This window comes from Mycteria americana (genome assembly GCF_035582795.1).
Source record: "Mycteria americana isolate JAX WOST 10 ecotype Jacksonville Zoo and Gardens chromosome Z unlocalized genomic scaffold, USCA_MyAme_1.0 Scaffold_18, whole genome shotgun sequence".
NCBI classification, from domain to species: Eukaryota; Metazoa; Chordata; class Aves; order Ciconiiformes; family Ciconiidae; genus Mycteria; species Mycteria americana.
In genome coordinates this window covers 13,318,930-13,337,449 of record NW_027445436.1, presented here as the reverse complement: position 1 = coordinate 13,337,449, position 18,520 = coordinate 13,318,930, and the positions used below count along the sequence as shown (strand labels likewise).

Below are 18,520 nucleotides of genomic sequence, written 5' to 3'. Positions count from 1 at the left end.
ACACCGGGGAGCTGCAGCAGAAATGGGCTTTCGGGGGCAAATAAAACACAAGGGGTTATGAAAAAGGAAAGCAAGCATCATGGATCAACTCGGTTACATTAAGGACATGGGTCACTCTCCACCACCTGACCTTGGCTATGTCTAATTTACCAGCATGGATGTTGCTTATGATCACTGAGACCTCGACTGCAGGCAGAAGAGCAGAAAAAGTGAGCTCTTTGGCAAATTGAGTTAAACTCATATAAAATGCTTTGCATGGACTTTAAGGTTAATATCTAGCTTCTAGGAGATGCAAGAGATGATCCTGAAAGCCAGCAGCACAAGTCAGGAAACATTTAATAAACCCAAGGCTCTTTCCCTAAGCAGATATGAGGTTGCATGGAGCACTGGTTGCAAGTGGCCTGCACCTCATTTTAACATCTCATCTATTTATTCATGGCCTTACAGCAATGAGCTGAGCCCCCAGCCAGCAGTGGGGATCCCTCTGCCATGGCCCCACCTTCTTCCACCTCCCTTTTATATTTATTTTGCAGCTTGGTTGTGTTGCAGTGAGCTCCAAGCACATGCACACAGTCATGTACAGCATTTCGCAAGAATACTTCACAAGAAGCAGGAACCATTTCACCTCCAATTTTCTGGCCAGAGCCCGATGACACACAGGCACAAACCGCTCACCTCCAGTGACCTGCGTGGCTTCCCTGGCCAACGCACGCATTTCAATTAGCCAAAAATTAATTTGCTTGGGCTAGAGAAGGGTTTTCCAGAGCAGACTTCTTTGATTTTTTAAATTATTTTTATTTTAGCAGGTTGAATGGAGTAAAAGGCAAGCCTTCAGCGCTGCTGCACACTGTAGCGTTGGGTGAAATGGATGTGATAAATGGGAGGGTCCTCCAACAGACACCTAGGTCCAGCTGATGTAGGACACAAATAGACGGGAAATTCCTTTGGGACAGAGGCTGGGGAGAAGGGAAGCGGGTGGCTGTGGAGGCAGAGCCAGGAGAGGGGCCCAATCCATCACCCATGGACCTCCAAGCCCTTTGCACTGTTCCCATGGGCTTCCTCCTCACCCCCCGCGAGAAGTGATGGGGAGAGGGACCAACCCCAACCGGACCCACAGCACCGCACAGGATCCAACCCAGCGCCAGGAGCATGGGCTGAGCCATCCCTGCAGAGGGAAGGATCCGTCCCTCTGCTACATTTCCAAGCAGACACCATTAGGGGTATTTCCCCCTGCCCCCCCACCATCTTCCTTTTCTTCCATCCTAAACAAAAGGAAGGTCTCTCCCAGACCATCACAGGTGATAGCACATACCCACAAAGAGATGGGGAAATGTCAAGCTTTAAACATTTATTACTCAGATGATGCATTTTATAGCATACAGTGGGTCTGGATGTTCTATAAACAAAGACTGAATTGCCACAAAGAGTTATTAGCTCCCTTGTTTTAACAGTCTCTGAAATGCTGAAAACGATAAGTTTGTGTTTTCTCTAGTATGAATATCTAGTCTTTATTCTCCCCAAAACCTTTTTCCTTTTTTTACATTTTTAAAATTTTTTTTTAAAGCGCTTAGTTTAACAAATATGATTAAATTAAAAATGTCGCTTTTTCAAATGCAAATAAATACATTTAAAAAAAATAATGAATTGCTAGCGTTAACTCCGTGTTCTGCAGGACACCACAGCTCCCTTGGCTATCGACAGTGGACTTCGCAACCCCTAGTGTTGTTTCTCCTGAAAAAATACTGAAAGTATCTCTGGGACTGGCTAATAGCTAACACCAAGAAGAGCAAAATTAGTGTAAAGCCATAAAATACCCAGCGGGGAAAAAAAAAAATCATATTTAAGATTTTGAGAGACTTCCAAGTCCTCACTTGGAAGTTGTTATAAAAATAAGCATGAAAATAAATCATAAGTTATTCTGACAAGTTTTCCTTCAAAGCCATTAATCATGCCAAGAATAGATATTAATTAATCTCCTTCAGGGGAAGAGGGGAATCAAGCAAATCGCTTACTTTTCCTTTTTTTCCCCATTTTCATTTCACCTCCATACACATGAGACTTCAAACAGGGGTGAAATCCCTCATGGGGAAACTGAGCAAATCACTTGGCGGGTAGCAAAAATCTTCAGTTTGAAAATAATTTCATTGGGAATTAGGTGAATTAGATGCTGGGGAGTCTGGCATGGAGCCAACAAACCTGCTCTGTATCCCAAGGGGGACCAGTGCTGCAGTGGTGCAGAATATCACTCCTCTGCAGATGCTTCAGCCACTCACCTTTACACCAGCCCAAGGTTTGGCCCTGCACATATTTGGCCCAAGGAGGTTATTTTCCCCTTCGCTGATGTAGCCATATGGGGAAAATGTATTAAAACCCCATGCAGATACTTTTATTGAGCGGTGAAGATTGAATCTGGCTAATCTGGGGAGACGTAGCTGGTGGCTTCACACCTTCAAAAATGCACATTTTAGAATTACACTCTTTGGTGACTGTTTCTAAAGAAAGCAAAAAAAAGAGAAGAAAATACTCGATGACATCCCTAGGTGCTCTCACCAGGAATCCCAAAAACTTGGGTGAAAATTCAGGTTTTTAGAAGCAAAATCTCCAATTCTCTGTTTTTTTCTTTTTTTTTTTTTTCTTCTTTCACTACATCCTGAGAGCAAATTCTGGGGGAAGGGGAAGAGAGAAGGTGCAGGGGCCAGAGCAGTGGTCTGGATCGCTGCCGGCAGGATCCCTGGCACCTTGACCCATCAGGCTGTGCCCCCATTATAGGACTTCTCTGTTCTTTAAAAAAAAAAAAAAATCAAGACAAAACTGTTTTTCAGGTCTTCTCCCAGAAGACTGATGCTGTGCCTGGGCACGCTGTGATGGGAGTTAAATCGCCTTCTCCTCTGTTCCCTGAGAAATCAGGGAGCAGGAAAAGCCAAGAGCAATGGGTGCAACCCTGAGCCTTATAATACTGATGGGCTTTGCCACCTTAATCAAGTTCAGCGGCTTTGCCACCTTAATCAAGTTCAGCTGCTCATTAATACTATCAAACCCTGTTGCTACTAACAAAGCTGACCTAACGCAAGGTGCCATCACCATGCAAAGCTCCTGAGCTCGAATCCACAAAGCAGAAATTAATTTTTCCAGACAAGTAGAGTGCATCCAGCAATAATTTTGCTGCTTTCTGGGTAGACAGGAAAATTGAAGCTCCTGTTTCCAGCTTGCTCCTTTTGCTCCATGTGCGGATTAGAAACCGCATCAGCAGACAACCAGATGAAAATTCAAATAATATTGAACTGCAGCATCAGGACTCTCATCTCCTGCAATGCATTTTCTGCTGAAAATTTCTGCCCTTTAAATTTTGCAGCGAAAGCTTCCTCCCCATCGTGGACAGACCAACACATTCATAAGGTACCCGAGAACATACTGCACATCTGAAGAGGTTGGGGTGAAATCTCTCTTCTCTACAAGCCACCAGAAATTCAATGTTTTGCTTGGAAAAATGGGTTTGAGCTGCTGAGTTCAGACCCAGCCTGCCTGGTTCAGGGTCCACGCGTGCCGGCACTGTGGCATAAATTCTCTTCTTATAACTGGGAAAGGAAAGTAAATTGAATAATGGGAAGAAAATGGGACGGGCTGCCGGCATTGTGCCTTCCTTGGCTCCTCTTCTACTGCACAGACAGGACAGGGCAGCTCGCACCCCCGTTAGGCTTCACCGAAATAAGCACCAGAAGTGCACCAGTAGGTAAAAGCATCGCTACACAAGCAAATAAGGAGACCACCAAGTCTTGTTCATGATTCGGGGAGTGATGCAACGGCGTGGTGTGTCCCTCTGTACCAGCCTCCTCACCCTCTGGGCATTTCCTTGCCCAGGCGGCACCTCGCCATCACCCCCTGCAGCCGCCCTCTCCCTCGGGATGCTCCAGCATCCCGGAGCAATCTGGGGATCCCCGAGCAAACTCTCCCCCTCCAAACACGTCACCCATCCCTCAAGGACACAGTGCCACTTACACCAACCATGGGACAGAGCTGCTCCTGTACACCACACACCTAGAAACACTGGATAGCAAATTCAGCTAGTTAGAAGCCAGGCTCAAACCCTCTATTTTTGGCTTTTCCTATTTTTCCTCTTCTTTTTTCCTCCCTTTTGCCATACATTGCTTGTCTTCTTTTTACCAGTCTCCAAAGAAGAACGTCAAACCTTCATTTCTCCCTCATCCTGTACATTATTAGGCCCGACTATAACAGGCCTGAATTTAAATGTATAATTACAACCATGACAGTAATTACAATAAAGCACTCCTTCAATGGAAACATAAAAAATTATTACAAAAAAAAAAAGGGTTATAGTGGCTGAGGGATAACAGAGACTTGAACAGCAAGAGCCGCAGAATCCCCTGTTTCTTAGAGCTCCCAGCTCAGAGGACACATTTCTCAATCCATCGAGGAGGTTACTGGCAAGATGACAGTGGCTATGTTACTTCTGCAGTGGCTTTTGGACACCTTTAAAATACTCCTTCTGCTTCAGCATCTTCACGTAAACCATTAGTCAGCTCGCGGGAAGGCGTTGCTTTCCCTGTCTCCGAGCTGCTTGCAATTGTCCGTTCAACGATACAATAAAATAAGAAGAAAATACAAACGCCCAAGAAAAAGAAAACCCAGTGCAAATAAGAACATCGTCCCACTCTCCGATCTGCTTTTTAAGGGATGGTGAGTAGGGGGACACACACAGAAAGTCGAAGACAAGAGGAGGTGGGGGGGAAACCTAACGCAAGCCCCGCTCGACAAAAGCCATCAATTATGAGCGCCTGGTGTAGTGTGTGTCTGGCTTTGTCCTCCCGAGACATCTGCTGCCTGCTGTCTCCTACCAGTTGGACAGGGCAAGGCAGGAGGACGGTGTGAAAACAATACTAGCCCCCACTTGGATTAATTTTTTTTTTTTCCAAATTCTCCGTCTTCTTTCAAAAGCCAAACAATAACCCGGTGGGATGCGTTGCTGCTGCTTGAGCAATGAGTTCAGAAAAAGAAACCCCTAAAACAAAACCATGGAAGAGGGGTGGCACTTGGCAACGCGGCTGAAAAAGAAACATGCTTCTCCCTCCCCACCCCACGAATGTATTCTTGAGCATGCTGGGGTTTGGTCTGCTGGGGGATTTAAATCGGAAAAGCTCTTGCTAGATCCCGTCAAGGTGCATGTCTTCTCATCCCTTCCTACCCCACCTTGCCCTGCCCCTCAAGCCGTCAGTTTTTGGATGGTCTTGTTGTAGTACTGCGTGATGGTAGGCGTCAGGGGGTTCCAGTTGTTGGCGTGCAGCTCGATGACCTCCAGAAGCAGGGACCGCGTCAGCATGGACTCAGAGGGACACAGCATCTTGTCGCGTGCTATCGCCAACAGCTCTGTCATCATCTCGGGCAGCTGCTCTTCCAGCAGCCGTCCGGTGCTCTGCAGCTGTCAGGAGAAGAAGAGGTCAACCATGGCATATTGATCCTTATGGGTCCCTTCCAACTTGAGACATTCTATGATTCTATGATATTAAAATACCATGCTGGCTTTCGTAGACACCCTCCACCCCTCCAGTCCTCCCCTGCTTGATGCGGCAGGGTGGGCAGGCAAGGTTAAAGGCATCGTGGCTTTTGAAAACCAAAACCACCCAGCAGCAGGCTCCAAGAGCCGAAAATGAAGGGCGAGGTTTTCAAAAGCATCCACGTCAAGCTGCTGGAGGAGCGAATGGTTTAGCTCCCACTGACTTCAAAGGCAGCAACGCTGGATTGCTTTTGGAAAAAAAAAAAAATCCCACCTAAAAATCATCCTATTGTCAAAACAAAGTGCAGGCTGTGATGTGGTATTCCTGTCTTCTACCTGGCCCTTCATTTACTCACTGATTCACAGCTGTCAGTGACTCCCAGTCATTAATCAGAATAAGCAGAGCCCTCCTGTATGCATAACAAATCCTGTCCTGCCGAGATCTGCATTTATACCGGTCGTGCTGCTTCTCTGAGGACAGCCAAGGGTTTTTTTAAAACAATTACTCCTTGGAGAGCCTCCATGGAGTAGCATAAGCCCTAGATGGTCCCATAGCGGAGAAGGTCCAAGCTTGGAGTGGACAGCAATGAGTCCACCATCACGGAAGGCTTGTGGGGCTTGAACGCAGAGCTCCCCAAAGTCCTAACCTTAAAAATGCAAGCTCTCCTCCTCAGCTGCCTGTCGCTTTGCTGAATTTCAACCATTCAGGCTGCAATTTTAACCACTCTCTGCAAGGAAAGCATCCATCCCTACGGGCCAATCACTTCCCAAAAGTGAAGTTAATGAAACTCTGCTATACTTGTACCAGAATTTCTCAGCAAAGCTGCTGCTGAGCACAGCAAACCTCTCTGTATGAGCCACAGGGCAGCTTTTGCTCCAATACAGGTGGTTTTGCACTTAAAAAATAAATGCAGGGTGAGATTTGAAGGAACCACAATGATATAATTTTGTGATGGGACCCCAGCTACCAAACTTTTTGCATCCATTTACATGCATCAAAAGTCCAGTGATAAGAGTCTCAAGGGCCATCTCTTATCTAATGGTGATGTCTTTTAGCTACTCTGCTCTGGTGAGACCCCACCTGGAGGGCATCCAGCTCTGGGGTTCTCAGCACAGGAAAGACATGGACCTGTTAGAGTGGGTCCAGAGGAGGGCCACAAAAATGATCAGAGGGCTGGAACACCTCTCCTACGAGGACAGGCTGAGACAGTTGGGGTTGTTCAGCCTGGAGAAGAGAAGGCTCTGGGGAGACCTTCTTGCAGCCTTTCAATATATAAAGGGGGCTTATAAGAAAGATAGAGACAGACTTTTTACCAGGGCCTGTAGCGATAGGACAAGGGGTAATGGTTTTAAACTAAAAGAGGGTAGATTCAGACTGGATATAAGGAAGACATTTGTTACGATGAGGGTGGTGAAACACTGGAGCAGGTTGCCCAGAGAGGTGGTAGATGCCCCATCCCTGGAAACATTCAAGGTCAGGTTGGACGGGGCTCTGAGCAACCTGCTCTAGTTGAAGATGTCCCTGCTCATTGCAGGGGGGTTGGACTAGATGACCTTTAAAGGTCCCTTCCAACCCAAACCATTCTATGATTCTATGGTTCTATAATGCAAAGAGGCAACAAAGCTGTTTGGGTTTGGAAACCCAAATAGCTGCTTGGCATGTGCATAGCCAAGGACAGAAGGGGCAAAGCAATGAAGACCCGGGGTGGGTGGTGCAGGTGCTTCCCTACCTCCATGGAGCAGCAAAGCACAGCATCTTCCTTCACATCCTGAGATTGCAACAACTGCAAAAGAGAGAAGACAGAGGTGGTAAGAAATGCATGACCTCCTCCTCCCTTATAACCTTTCTTCCATCTCTTTGTCCAGCTTGGCTTTTGCCACTTCCAGGAGGAAAGGACAGAAAATCAGAAAGAGGGGAGGAAAGAGATTATCAAAACAAAAAATTAAGATAAATAGTGACAAAACACGAGGTAAAGTGTATCACCAGCGTATCCGCTGCTGAGAGCCAGCAAGCAGGGCAGAATATAGCTAATTTAGATTAACAGCTTTCAGAATAAATTTTATTTAGGTTACATTGCTTTTTTTATCCCACAGCAGGCAATGAGAAAATGCACTCGTTTCACATACACAGTGACTAAATACAACCATCAGATGACAACATTCAAGCAGCACAGCCCTGAGAGCAGCTGTTTGGAAGGGAAGGGGGATGCTCTTCTAACAGCCACAAAATTACCTGATGGGAACGCATTACTTCCAATACACCATAATTAATATGGCTCCTTCTAGACTGATTGTGGTGCAAGTGCAATGGGTTGCAGCAAAACTATGGTGTCTTAGGTGCACCAACTCCAACCCTACTCTGCTCTCCATGAACTTTGTATCACAAACACGAGCTTGTAAGCATGAGCAACTTTCAAGAGAGACCCAAAACATTGCTGTGCATGGCATGGGATGGTGAAGGAAGATGCTCGCCCCTCTTTTCAGACTCAGGGCATGCAGTGAGGGTCAACGGCTCTACCTGGTAATGGCAAAGCGTAGGAGCTCAGCATGTCTCACCCCACAAACCTTGAAACTATGAGCAAGGACCCTCGAAACCGGATCAAAAATACACATTTTTCTTTGTTTTCATCTTTATGACTTTGTCACACACACAAAGATGCCGTTTCAGGCTTTTTACTAAAACTACAAGAGAAAGCACAGTTTTTTGGTTGTTTTTCAAGCAGATAAAAAATACTGAGATTCTCAATCAGCCAACAAAGTGAGCTGGAGTGTTATGAAAAGCACTGTACCATGAGGCGGCCGATAAAATCACCAGTGCTGGCAACACTTGAAGCTACGGCTGCTTCCACTCCATCACCTTGGGTTGAACAAGCCTTGCTGGCCCTGAGCTAATCCTTGTGTGCAGTGGGGAGCTGAGTGCATGCACTAAACACTGAGAAAAAGGAGAAAAATTGGGAAAACTGGCTTTATTAGTATCTGAAATTCATCAGGGAAAGGCAAACTTTGGAAAAGTGGTTGGACTAATTAAAAATGCCCATATAAAAATTGCTCAGTGTAACTAAATGTGCTCCAAAGTCACATCCTTTAGTTCAAATCACAGTTCTGATTCTCAGCCTTATCATCATCTCTCCTTCCCACTCTAATTTTTTCATGGTTCCTTTCCTTTACAAATAAACGCCTATTTGTTTACCAGCTCCACAACTGCTGGAAAACAGCTAGGAAAAAAAGAGGTAATTCAAGGAATTATCATTGCTCTCAAAGTTTTGTCTTCACCCTCTTCTGTTTTCAGCAGACAGCAGTTTGTTTGCTTTGAAGACGATATTTACAGCATCTCGATGAGCATGCGGACCATCAGTTTTTATCTCGCATTAGCCAAAGGTTCAGCCAGGGTTTTGAAGACATGCAACAGTTCCCCCCAGTTATCTTTCTGCTGAGTTGTTTGGAAAATGTTAGTTAAGCCCAAGCTGCATGCTCTGAGATAAGTTCTCACAAATAGTTCACAGATTCTTCACAAAAAGCCGTGAGATTATTTTAAACCCAACAACAAGGAAAAAAATATCAATTAGGGACAAATATAAACAGGCAGTAGTCCAGAAATTCACTCCTGGGGTATTTAGTTTTGAATATGGCATGAAGCAGGGCTGCAAATTAAATATATATTCACCTTTCCTATTTTTGCTATTCTTTACTAAAGAACATAACGTGAAAATTAAAGCAAGAAAAGTGGAGTTAGGATTGATTAGGAAGGACCTATGGTGGCCCAATTCCAGCCCTTCCTCTGCCATGGTCTCCTCGATGATCCTGCTCTCTGCCAGGGATACATCGTCAGGGAAAGGCTGCAACTTCACTTGGGCTTTCCTTGCCCCAGCTTCCCATCCACAGAGCTGGGACACACTTCCCTACCTCAAAAGGTGGTTGTGAGGATGAATATGTCAAAGACTGTCAAAGACTGTTCAGCTATTTGGCTAATGGGGAATAGTCTTATTTACCTAAGATGAAACAGAGACTACATCCTACCCCCAGACTTGGGCAGGCACCCTCCACCTTCATGCTGCCTTCCTGGAGCTCATCTGATGTGACTTGGCTGAACAAGGAGAATGCATGTGCTCCATCTTGTCCATCAGGGCATCATGTGCTCCACCTCGTCCATCCAGGCACCATATGCTACGCTGCTCCATTGAGGCACCAAGAGATACCAGTTTCAAGGGCCATAGTTCAACCTCTGCGTGATATGTGGTACTTGGGTTTATTATCTGCTTTCTGAGATCATCTGGGCTGCTGAGAAGCTAAAGTGCTTACTTGGTATTCTCAGGGGTGCCCACGCCACGAGCAGGACCAGAGAACCTGCCCCACCATCCCTTATCACCAAAACATGCAGGTTTAATTGTGTTCTTCAGCAATTCTCCCCAGGAGACGGAGTGGGAGCAGCCCAACACATACATTACCCTTTCCAGCTGCAATGATATTTCTCCTGCAAAGCACAATACTAATTATTGTGTATGATATCGCTTGCAAAATGACATATAAGCAACGCTTGCCACAAACTACCTCCTAGCATGCAGTGTTTTCTGATGCTTTGGTGATGACTCCAGCTTGAAAGCACAGAAAGCTTGAAAATAACCATGCAGAGCCATAGAGAGGTTGGGATGTCTTTGAGACCCAGCTAAAGCTGGACCGACCGCAGCCCACGCGCCACTTGCCCCAGCTCCCCGATGGGCATCTCAGGTTTATCCATCCAGGTGACAACACACATGGACATCCAGACAGCCTCGGGTGTGAAGCCCCAGCCTCGCAGCCGCTCTGCGATCCCTGCCCACAGGTATGCTTTTCATCTAACGCATAGGTCATGAGGAGGTGCCTGCTGGTATTCCCCCTGGGGAGCGTGGACCACAACCGCAGAGGAACCAACATGTTGCAAATGCATCATCCAGGTGTAACAACCAGCTCACTGGTATAAAACGAGGCAATGGGTGAAAATGGAGACACATTTCGATTAGGAAGAAGGAAAAAAACCAGCTATTTGTGCCACTCGGAGCTTAAGCAGAATGAACATACTATACTTGAAAGGGTGCAGGAGAGATGGTGCTTCCCAGTCCTGTTTTTAACCAGAGGAGCCCTTGGGAAGGGCCGTGGTGGACTTTGTCCTCAACAAGATGGATCTGTTCCAGCTCTGCGGTTGGGATTGTCATGGAAACCCCCTTATAAGGGGGCTTATAAGAAAGATGGGGACAGACTTTTAGTAGGGCCTGTTGCGATAGGACAAGGGGTAATGGTTTTAAACTAAAAGAGGGTAGATTCAGACTGGATATAAGGAAGACATTTGTTACGATGAGGGTGGTGAAACACTGGAGCAGGTTGCCCAGAGAGGTGGTAGATGCCCCATCCCTGGAAACATTCAAGGTCAGGTTGGACAGGGCTCTGAGCAACCTGCTCTAGTTGAAGATGTCCCTGCTCATTGCAGGGGGGTTGGACTAGATGACCTTTAAAGGTCCCTTCCAACCCAAACCATTCTATGATTCTATGGTTCTATGATCATCCCCTATATCTGGGAGCGCTGTTAAGGCGCAGGGCGTGCTGTCCTGCTGACATGGCTCTGCAGGCACTCTTGGTGGTCTAATGGACCACAGTTGGGGAACTCCTGCCCCAGAAACCTCCTGGAAGCCCCACAGTCTGCTAGATGGGTCCTCCTGGGAGCACAAGCCAGTTCTGCTGCACTTCACAGGCCTTCCACAGAAAGACATCAATAGCAATTTTCTGCTTTTCCAGCGGCCCCTTATCAACCTACTGTTGCAAGTCTATAAGGAAGATGCCTGAGATAAGATCCGTGGGGCTGCTCTGCATGGGGAGAGTCACGCACTTCTCTCAGCAACAAGCAATTGCTACAACTCCACTTTTCTTACAACTCCATAAGGCACAGGGTGGTGAAAACAGCCAAGACTAGGGAAAACACAAAGTACAAACGAGGGTGTGGGAGATGAGTAATTACAAAACACTCCACCAGCAAGGCCAGTTTCAGGATTTCTACAATCTGCTCCCATTACAAGTATCAGCTCCTCGACCCAGTACATCAGAAAGTTAGCTGGGCTGATCCTGCACCCACCAACAAGCTGTGCCAGTGCCACCTTCTCTAAAGGGGTACCGAGTCCCTCTCTGGGCATACCCTGGGAGCTAGGGAAGTCAGGTGAGACCTTTCCCTAGAGAAGAAACAAGTGAGCACTTGGAAACATAAGCCCTGTAGAAGTCCACAGGCATAAGTGGCATCTTCTCTGTTCACCCATTTGATGCTGAGGTTGCCCAAACACAAAGTTTTGGGGAAAAAACCTTTCCCTTATGGAACTGCCTGTGCTGATCTCTGCATGAGGCACAGGCTCTGCCGTGCTCCAAAATGTTATTTGTTGGGCTCCAAAAACCCAGCTGAGCTGGGAGAGGCAGGCTGCGTCAGGCTGCATCCACTAGCAATGGCGCTTCTCTCACTAGCACGGCCTTCTGCTCATGCCTCCCTGGGGATCTGGTGAAGTCTTCAAGCCCACTGAAGATGCACAAGGTGCCACCAGCCCATGCATCTCATGGAGGGGTCCCTCTTCCCAGTTCCCTGACCGGGGTGGCTTGGTTTCAGCCTGGGTGAGAACATGCTGACAGCAAGTCGTGCTGCTCCATTAGGAAGAGGCCACCAGCATGGATCACTGCTGGTCCCACAAGCAGCTGCCCAAAGGAGGTGGCACAGGGGGGAAGGAGCTCTGGGCTGGAGCTGCTCGTGCCAGCATGGCTGCGTCGAGAGCTGTGTCCATAGGAGGCACTTTCCCTAACATATTTTGGACAACTTGAAGGAGTTTGGTGGCACCTACTCCTTTTACAGTGATGTGCTGGTCTCAGCTGAGGAGGAGACTTCTGTTCTCCTATTACCCAACCAGGACTCTCTGGGAGGATGGTAAGACGAGATTAGTTTGTTTATTGCATCAAGTAAACCAAAATGTTGGTTATCCTCCTTGTCAGGCTCCTGAGGAACTCAGAGGTACTTAACAGCAAATTGAATTAAGGCCAGAGGAACAAAACCCTGTACCCAGTTGTGGGAAACTCCTCCTACTCCTTTACACTGTAGACAAGGGAAACCATGAAACATGACTCTCTCCCCCCGGATCTGGAACAGCAGAAGGGATTCCTGCGAAGGTGGAAACCATTAAGAGGCAATTACTGGAGACGATGAAGAAAATCTGGTCACTCATCAACCCAGACACTGCAATCCAACAGTAGCCTGGTGGTTACACATTCCCTGGCTGGAGGTGGACCTTCAGGACCCGAAGGTGGGTGAGACAGACGGATAGAGCCACCCAGTCTGTGCACACAGGGAGACTGAGCCACCCAGACGGCTGGCTTCATCCTGCCTGGCTGAAGACATAATAACCCTGGGAGAGGAGGATGTGATCTCATCCCAAGGGTCCTGGGGAAACACAAAACATGGAAAGAAACAGTGGCAAGACCATCGTGCTTGATTGCGATGGGCTCCACCCTGGCTCACCGGATGCTCTCCGCTTTCCTGGCTCTGTGGAGGGAGAGAGCGCGTGGCAGCAGACACAAATAGTTGTGTTTACATCCCATTGAAAGGGTTTTTGGGAACTAACAATGCCTGGTAGGGAGGGCAAAGGAGAAAAACAAAGCCACACGAGGAGGAGGGACCATCCTGTGAGATGGTATCTAGCTTCATTTCTTTATCTGCCCTAATTGCTTCCTCTGCCTTCTCCATGGGTCCCAGAGAAACAAGGGTGGCCTTTCCCCTCCCCTATTTAAAATACGCCATTACAGTTTTAATGCGGGGACTAAACGAGTCCTGTAGCTTTCCAGGAATATGTTCCTGCACATAAAATACTCAACAGAGCAGCTGGGCTCAAAGGCATCGTGCAGCCCTCCTCATTTTGGTCTGTCCTCATCCGCTCCCAAATAACACCTGATCTCCTTCACCTTAACTCTGCCCTTTGGCTGAAATGATGCTGATTAAAGGGAATTTTTTTTTCCCCATACAAGGTGCATTCACAGGAGGGTTTTTGCCAATGCAGCTATGGGGGGTCTGCGTGCGTGGGAGCTTTTTGCACGGCTATTTATTTATTTATTGCACGGCAGGCGTGGAGGCACGGGGACATCCATCCCTGCCGGGAGCGTGGTCCTACAGACAGACACGCGTCCGTCCCTCCTCTTTGCAGACCACTGCTCCTGCACACTACCTCCTGCCATGGTTCTGAAGGTCCACATCACCCCACGCATCAGTGTACCCTGCTTGCTCCAAATCCCAGACTTTTCTCCCAGCTCTTCCAGGTCTTCAGTCCTCCTCTTCTGGATTCCCATGACATTTCCCTGCTTGTTTGCTCTCCCCATTTCTCCTTCCTCCCCATGTCCCTGACCCTCAGTCTCCTCTTTCTCCCTCCTTCCCTGGCATCCCTTCCCTCTCATGCCCGCATCCCTCCTCCATCTTTTCCCCCTACAAACCACTTCCCAGTTTGTCCCAGTCCCGCCGGACTGGAGACCAAACCACTGACTTTTGCAGAACCAGATGGAGGGACCAGAAGGGGACTTTTATGAGGAAATAAGTCCCCTTCTTCATAGAGGACTTATTTTCTCTGGTCAGATCTGGCCTCATGGAGCTACCTGGGTGGAAGGGTGGCGCGGGGTCAGGATCTGTCCCCCTTGGTGCCTTTGCTCATTCGATAAAGGAAAAATTCTGTCTCATTCTCTGACTAGGAGAATAATCTTAAAAATCCTAGCATCTCATTATACTGTCAAAGACTCTGACTCAAAAGGCTGATGCTTTTTAAAAAGTGATAGTGATTAAAAAACCCCCAACACATTAAAAGATACAATTTTCTTTTCCAAACAGCACCACCCTCCTCGCTCATCTGACTGCAGCCAGGAAGGTTTTCCTCTCTCTTTCTCTGGAGACAGTGAAAAGGCAGTGCCCTCTTGAAGTTCAGATGTTAATTACTGTGTTAGAATATTTTGCTAAATTACACAGCATGGCCCCAGGAGATAACAGGCACTAAGAGAAGGGAGGGGAGAGGATACCCATCTACATGCTGCATCGCAGACTCAGGCAATTAGACGGGGAGTATTTTATCCTCCCTGCACCACCACCCTGAGGCTTTCAGTTAGCAGCGTGTACCAAGGCAGGGAAGCAATGGGAGTGTGCCAAGATTTTAAATGATGCTGAAATGGGACCATCTCTGCCAACTAGACTGGAGGTAGGAGACAACTCCTGCAGAGGAGCAACTGTCCTGCCTGCTGCCAGCCTGCCGGGTCTGCTCCCCGTTGCCTCTGTGGGGCTGATTCACCGCTCCCGGGCGCTGCCCTCAGTCCCCAGGGTTGGTAATAAAACCATAAAAGCATCTATCTTGGGTCAGGTCAATGCCCACATCTCCCTTATAGGTGGTGATGCTCAGGGTGATACCCCCAGGGTACCCACCCAGACTCAGCAGCAATAACCCCCTCAAGCTGGAGGGACCTCCGTGAATTGGTCCTGCAGCCACAGCCTCCTGCACAAAGGAGTTTTGCAGTTTAATTAGTCTCTCTGTGATGAGCTGCTTCCCGGGGTTTGCTCCAAACCTGCCCCAACAGCCCTGTCCGATGCACCTGTGGGTGCTGAGAGTGGGATGGTGCTGCAGCAAGGCTGCTCCCTGTCACCCCTGGAATCCAATCCCCTTGTATCCAAGCTAGGACACCATGGGTGGACAACCAGATGGGTAAAAAAACTGGTTGGATGGTTGGGCTCAGAGGGTTGTAGCTACTGAGTTACAACCCAACTCCGCTTGAAGGCCAGTGATGAGGAGTACCGAGGTGTCTATCCTGGGACCTGCCCCGTTTAGCATCCTTATCCATGACCTGGAGGAGGTGCGGAGCACGCTCTTGTGAAGTTTGTAGATGACACCAAGTTGGGGGGACCACTCAATGTGCTCAAGGAGCTGCCATCCAGAGAGACCTCAGTGGGCTGAAGGAAGGAGTCAAGAGGAACCTTAAACATTCAACAAGAAACAAGCCCTGCGCAGGAGAAGAGCACAGGGGCATGGGTAAGGGGTGGGATAGGGTTATTATGGGGAGTGAGAGGGGGCAGAGCCCATCCTGTGTTGCTTGCCCTTGTGGGACCCCAATTGGCAAGGTGCCTTGAGGGGACCACAGTGACATTGCCACCTGGCATCTTTTTGAGCTTTAGGTCCCACAAGCCAGTTTTTCCACCTCCTCGCTCTGCTGCCGTAGGCAACTGCTCAGGTTACCTGGCTGTAAAGCCAGGTCTGACTGCTGAATGGCATCATAAAAATAAACAAATGCATCCAAAGCAGCACTCAACACCAACCACCTTGGCTGGAAACAGCTCCTCCTGGCAGAGGGATGGCAGGAAGGTGGCAGCTCCCAGGCCCAGAGGCACCTCTTGCATTGGCGATCCAACAACATCTGCTGAGGATGAGATCGAGACACAAGAGGAGCCAAACCTCCTGACACCACTCATCTGTCCTGGCTTCTGCAGAGCACGACTGTGGCTCCAAGCTGGCTGCAGACCTCAGCCATCACCAAGAGCTGGGCCAGGTCCCTCAGGACCCAGTCCTAATGCTTCTTCTCCCCAGCAGCACCAGGAGATGAAGCAGGGAGGGCAGTGAGCTGGGCTGGCCCATGCTAACCCCACTGACTTACACACAGCCATGGGCAGCACAGAGCTGGATGAAGAACAGCCAGCTCCAACCATGCTTAGGAAAGAGCTAGGAAAGGCAAAAGTGGTGATAATCAGTGAACAATAGATGACAAATAATATTATTTATTATCTCTATGTCTTCAGTAGCCATGGGACACGTTGCACCAGGCACAGGGCTCTGGAGTGCTCCTGCCCCACTGATGGTTCAACTGACATTTGCTGGTCCCTGGTCTTAACCCATTTTCTACATTTTGCTGACTCTGCCGAAGGCCACAGAAAAGAAGAAATATGGCCAGGCTGCAAGAACAAAAGTCCCTTGGTTGTTCTCTTGGTTTTAATTGGTTTTGGGGGATGTGCAATGTGAAGCATTGTTGAAGCGGGGCTGAATGTGGTCCTTGGTGTTTGGGCATGGGGCAGAGGCTTCAGGGCAGCAAAGATGTCAGCATGTTCACTCCCCACCATCCTGGAGGGGCAGAAGGAGATGTACAGGGACAAATTTGGTGTGGTTTTGCAAAATAAAGTGAGGCCAGAGTAGAGAGCACATGGGCTGTAGGGCTGGGAGAAGACAGGGGGACATCCCTCTTGCTTAGACCATCAAGCGCAGGAGCCAGGACAACTTCCTAAAACTGCTAAAAATGTTTTCATTGAGCCAGATAAAAGACTTGCGGAGGAACGTGGTCCTGGAAGTTGCCACCACTGGTCCCATGTGAGGACAGCCAGGGCTGGAAGCAGGCAAGGGCCAAGCCCGCGGTGCCCTGGCTGCAGCACAACCATCCCCAGGGAAAGCATGTCTCCAGGAACAACGCCCTCTTCCAGCTCACCCTCGATTCTCCAAAGCTCCAAGGGAAGAATAGGAGGAAAGCTCTTTCTTATATTTCTATTTAACTTCTCTGCTTTGTTATTCTTTTCCTAAGCTCCCCAGATTTGATGGCTGCAATAGTCCTCTGGTTCTCATCTGCAAAGGGGCTCTCCTCTGCTCACTGTAAAAATCCCTCCTTACCCCCAACCATCTTCCATGCCGATCTTTGGACTGGGCTTGGGCATCCCATTTCCCTTCTCCAACTTAAACTATGCACTATTCCAAGCAGAAAAAGGTGTTTCGATCTAAAGCATCACCCAAACTCACCATGCTCCATCAAACCATTTTAATGAGAGATGGACCCACCTTTTACTTCTCTTGGCAAACCATCTCTTTGCCTAAAATCCCAACATTGACCCCACCAGACCTTGTTGTGAAGACACTCTCCGCCTGCACAAATCTCACCCCAAACCCTCAGAATGGTTCTGGAAATTAAACTTTTTGATTCTTTCGGGATCCAGCTCCTGGGAGAGGCAGTCACCATGTCAGACACGGTGGTAGACCCTTCCTTCTCCGCCCACCCTGTTTTCCAGCAGGCAGCTGAGGCAATGGGCGCAGAGGAGGATGTGGCAGAGCCCCCCAGGATGGGGTCTCGGCGTGGACCACGTTTGTGCCAAGGGGCATAGCCACTCCCTTGGCTCCTGAAACGCTGCCCGGGCGAGGCGGCAGCTCTGATCCAAATTTCCTTTGCCGTGATTAAACACCCGTTCCCGTGGCTGACATCAAAATGCAGTGGTCTGCCTGCTTCCCCAAGGATGGTGATGAACGCTGGTTCGATTAACCAGCAAACCCCAGCATTTATCACTCCAGCCTCGCCTGAAATGAACTTCTCTTGATTTTTTTTTTTTTTCAGCCCACAAGACCAACCCACCCACACTGCTCAATCAATAACACTGGCATTGCCACCCGATGTCCCAGCCATGTCCCCAGCTCCTCCTCACCAGGCCACCCAGCACCGATGTCCTCACTACCATCCCTGCTTCCTCCCACCTGGCCCAGCTCCACAATTAATGATGGTGTTAATAAGCTTTTATTGGGGGGGGGGGGGGGCGGGGGGAAGGAAAGGAGCTGCAGAGAGGAAGCTTTGCAGGGGGAAGGGAAGAGACATTCCTGCCTCAGTCATCAGGCAACTTTCCCCTTCCTCTTGCTCACTCCCTCGCTGACCTTTGTCTGAGTCTGCCAAAGCTATAAAGGAAAAGGGAAAAAGGAAAAAAAAAAAAAGAGACAGAGAAACTAAAAAGCAAGAGGAGCTGAAAGGACAGGCAGAGGGAGAGATTTTATCTCGCCTCTGGTAATGATTTATCGTCAAAGGATGGATGGATGGAGGCAGAGGGAGCTAAGCATGATTGTGGGCAGCACGGAGGGGCTTTGCTGGGGGATGCCCAAGGGGGAAGGAGTTAGGGGCGAGGGGCTGAGATTGTACAGGGGGACGTATGTGCTGATCAGCAGGAAGGGGAAAAAACCCATGATGAGCGCTACTACACCT

At 48.5% G+C, this 18,520-nt stretch overlaps 1 protein-coding gene across 4 annotated transcripts in view; it reads right to left on the bottom strand.

Annotated features, from left to right (window-relative positions):
* Positions 1-1,333: 1,333 nt before the first annotated feature.
* Positions 1,334-18,520, bottom strand: part of CTIF (cap binding complex dependent translation initiation factor) — a 156,270-nt gene continuing 139,083 nt past the window's right edge. For all 4 annotated transcript variants that reach the window (XM_075488871.1, XM_075488872.1, XM_075488873.1 and 1 more), the window contains 2 exons: positions 7,240-7,293; positions 1,334-5,434 (listed from right to left, as the gene is read on the bottom strand). In XM_075488871.1, coding sequence (XP_075344986.1) covers positions 5,219-5,434; positions 7,240-7,293 — 270 coding nt within the window. In that variant the 3' untranslated portion in view covers positions 1,334-5,218. The remainder of the gene's footprint in view (positions 5,435-7,239; positions 7,294-18,520) is intronic.